General features: G+C 40.9%; 1 protein-coding gene across 1 annotated transcript in view; it reads left to right on the forward strand.

Moving 5' to 3' along the window:
• Positions 1 to 3,698, forward strand: part of LOC111389045 — a 20,996-nt gene that overhangs the window by 4,097 nt on the left and 13,201 nt on the right. Inside the window, exon 6 of the mRNA XM_023013894.1 lies at positions 48 to 2,148. Within this exon, the coding sequence (XP_022869662.1) occupies positions 48 to 2,148 (2,101 nt within the window). The remainder of the gene's footprint in view (positions 1 to 47; positions 2,149 to 3,698) is intronic.

Below are 3,698 nucleotides of genomic sequence, written 5' to 3' on the forward strand. Positions count from 1 at the left end.
TAATAATCCTTCCAGCATCTTAACACCAGAAAAGCTACTATCTTGTGGTCTTTCCGAAGATCCACAACTGTTAAGTTTGTTGCAACAGCCATATTTGTTGCAGCCGCACTCCCAGGCCCCAGTTGCATCACAGCAGCTGTCACTTATGGATAAACTGTTGTTGCTTAAGCATCAGCAACAACAGGAGGAGCAGGAACGTTTAGTGCGCCAGCAGCAACTATTGCTTTCACATTTGCTATCAGAGCATCAACCCTACCAAAGGCTTGCCGAGTCACCATTTGTGCAATTGCAAACTTCTGGTCTGGCAGCTGGAAATGCTTCTAGGGATCATGCTCAGTTTCAACAATCTCATGAATTGTTTCATACTGGTTCTGAGAAAGCTTCCACTCCCAATTTGAAAGATGAAAGTGCTTCTAATATAATTTTACCTTCTAATGTTTCCCAGGATAACAACACGAATGTTGGTTCTGAATCCCCTTCTATGCATCTGTCTCATCAAATTTTTGGGAATACTGTCCATCCAGGGAAATTGGAAGCCTCTTTGCCAGAACAAGTTATTAACATTCAGGGGAAGGGTTTTCCAATGACAACAGCTGTCACTGATACTTTTCCCCAATCAGAAATGGCAAATAGATATCCATTGGAGCAGAAATTACATAATGATCAAACCATCAGAGTTGCATCATCTGCTGATGTTCAAAGTTTTCCACCTGGGGAACATTTGGTAAAATCAGATGCACTGCAATTGGCAGGAGGTTGGGATAATAAGTTGTTGGTTTCTGAAAAGGCAAATGAAGTTGTAGTGCCTCCAACCACAGCATTGGAGCCCCAAGATGTAGGAGAAAATCAAAAAGATGATTTCCTTGGGGTGAAGGAAACCAAAAAGGCTGAAACACAGGAGGTGAAAAAGTCTTCTGCCAAGAAGTCAAAAAAGCAGAAAGCTTTGAAGGCCCAATCATCTGACTCAGCAAAGGGAGTCTCTAAGACTCAGAAGGCAGAATCGTCAGAATTTGAGGGTACAAAAATTGATAACGCAGCATCTGAGATGCAAAATGTTCAAGGAGAGAGGAAAACTGATAAAGTTACTTCTGATGGTATTGATGTTTCGCTGGACCAAAACTCGTTGCCTGCACATGTGTTTGCTGATGATGGTGAGGCTTCCAAGAATAGGGATCAACCAGGACAAATTGCGTTGCAGTTCAATACACAAGTAAATACTGGACAAAGAGCCTGGAAGCCTACTCCTGATTTCAAGCCAAAATCATTATCAGAAATTCAACAGGAGGAGCAGCGGAGAGCACAAGCGGAAATGGCAGTTTCTCAGGTCTCAACATCTCTAAGCTCCATCAGTGTCTCCACTCCTTGGGCAGGGATTGTTGCGAATTCTGATCACAGGGCACTTGGTGAAACACTACGAGATTCTGCCAACGCTGATTTAATTTTGGGAAAATCTGAGAGTTCCACAAACCACCAATTACATGATATATTTTGGGAAACTAATGTGACCAAGTCAAGTGAAAAAGAGATGCAGATTTCTGATTCTGCATCTAGTCTAGCTCCAGTATCTCTTACGCTTTCTAAAATTGATTCAGTGAACGATGATAACTTTATTGAGGCTAAAGATGCTAAAAAGAGTCGTAAAAAATCTGCTAAAGCCAAAGGTACGTGTGCTGAAGTCTCGGTGCCTGCTGCTTCACCTGATTTCTCTGCTGGATCAAATTTCATTGACAAAGGTAATCGTTCTCATCAGCTACAGCAGAGGGAAATTTTACCTGCAGTTCCCTCTGGCCCTTCTTTAGGGGATTTTGTCATCTGGAAGGGAGAGTCAACAAATCCATCCCCTGCTCCTGCCTGGTCCACTGACTCCATGAAGCTTCAGAAGCCAACATCATTGAGGGACATACTTGAGGAACAACAAAGAACTGTTTCTTTCGGACCTCAGGGAACTCCAATGCTGATACCTCAGAAACCTGCCATAAACCAATCTGCCCGTGGGGCTGGTCCTTCATCTTCATTATCTTCGTCATCTTCTGCCAAAGCTGCATCCTCTGCCCAAAACAACTCTTCAGCTTCTTCTCACGAAAAGCATAAAATTGATGATGATCTGTTCTGGGGCCCATTAGAGCAACCTAACCATGAGGCAAAGCAGTATGAATCTTTCACTCTTGCTATTCTAATATCTTTTATGAGCATCAAATGACTTGATTTTATCATTCTGAATCTGATGCTTGCATTAACAATAAAGTTTATCATTCTTTCTCCTTTTGTTGTGTTTTGCTTTTATGTGGATTGATTCAATGCTCCCTGATTTACGCCTGCTGTGAGCTAAAGTAATTTTTTGTATTTTTAGTTATTTGCGAGCGACTTTATTACCAGTAATTAGGATTTGATCAAATGCTCCTTGTACTATCAATGCATAATTAAAAATGGAATCAAAAGAATGGGTAAGCTTGCACCTTCAAAGATGTAATTATATTTATCTGCTCTCTTTTTTTTTTTTTTCGCCCTCTGAACAACACAGCCTCAGTGGATTTTCAGGCTCCACCAGAGAAAGCTAATGGGGGTTTGAATTCCTTGATTGTATATATATATANACCTCCTAAAAGCAAAACAATGCAAGATATGAAAGATTGGTATACGAAGGGAAGTACTACTTCCAATACAAAAGAGCAAGTGATAATCAAACCAACGTCCTCGAATACTAGGAAGTTTGTATCTGTCCATCTCTACAAGAGTCAAATGTCGTCGTGGGAGGTCAAGAGGTCCATACTTCTAGTAAGGGCAGTGATCTCAATCCTCGGATGCAAGTGTATCGACAACCTGGTTCCCATGTGTGGGAAACATATAACGGTCAAATTATAGGCGTTTGATCTGTCTGAGAATAATTTGAATCATCCGTAGTGCTCCACTCCTAGTGATGCGATGAACCCCAATGTTTGATAATCCAAGTTGTCGAGCAAGTAAAATTCCATCCAAGATAGCTCGTAACTCAACCTCAAAAATAAGGTAGTCTCCACAAGATTACGGGAAAACCCTAATGCAATGACCATCCTGGTGTCAAATAATGCTCATTTACTACCAAATCCATCCTTAACATATCCATCAGTCGATTTTGTAAGATCCCACTGGCGGGGTAATATAGGGATTGTAGAGGAAGGAAGAATCAAAGAAATACCAAAAAAGCTCATGGAGGTATTACAGACATGTCTACTAGCAGTGAATCCTTTCCTTCGCAGACATTTCTACTTGTAATGAATTCCTACCTTAACCCCCTGCCGTCTATCTCTCCATTTCAAGCTCATGGAGGTATTACAGATGTCTACGAGTAATGAATCCTTTTCTTCCGAGACATTTAACGAATCACTACTTTAACCCCCTGCCCTCCATCTCTCCATTTCGCATTTTACGCTGTCGTAAAAGTGCAAAATTTCTACACTATCTGAGAAAAACATGGGAGTGTACCTCCACAAAGAATTTGATAGATGAGAAGGACAAATGAGGCTTTTATCTGTATCTGTATCTGTTTTCTTTCTCAGAGCCCTGAATAACATTGGCAATACTGGCAGTAAAATGACAACATGTTTACGTGTTTAGTCATGTATGCTTAATTGGAGCAGTTGAAGATGATGCACATCAAATGGTGGTAATGCATTAGTGACTTGATACTTGATCCAATGATGTGGTAGTTTGACGAGTTG

This window comes from Olea europaea, unplaced genomic scaffold (genome assembly GCF_002742605.1).
Source record: "Olea europaea var. sylvestris unplaced genomic scaffold, O_europaea_v1 scaffold555, whole genome shotgun sequence".
NCBI classification, from domain to species: Eukaryota; Viridiplantae; Streptophyta; class Magnoliopsida; order Lamiales; family Oleaceae; genus Olea; species Olea europaea.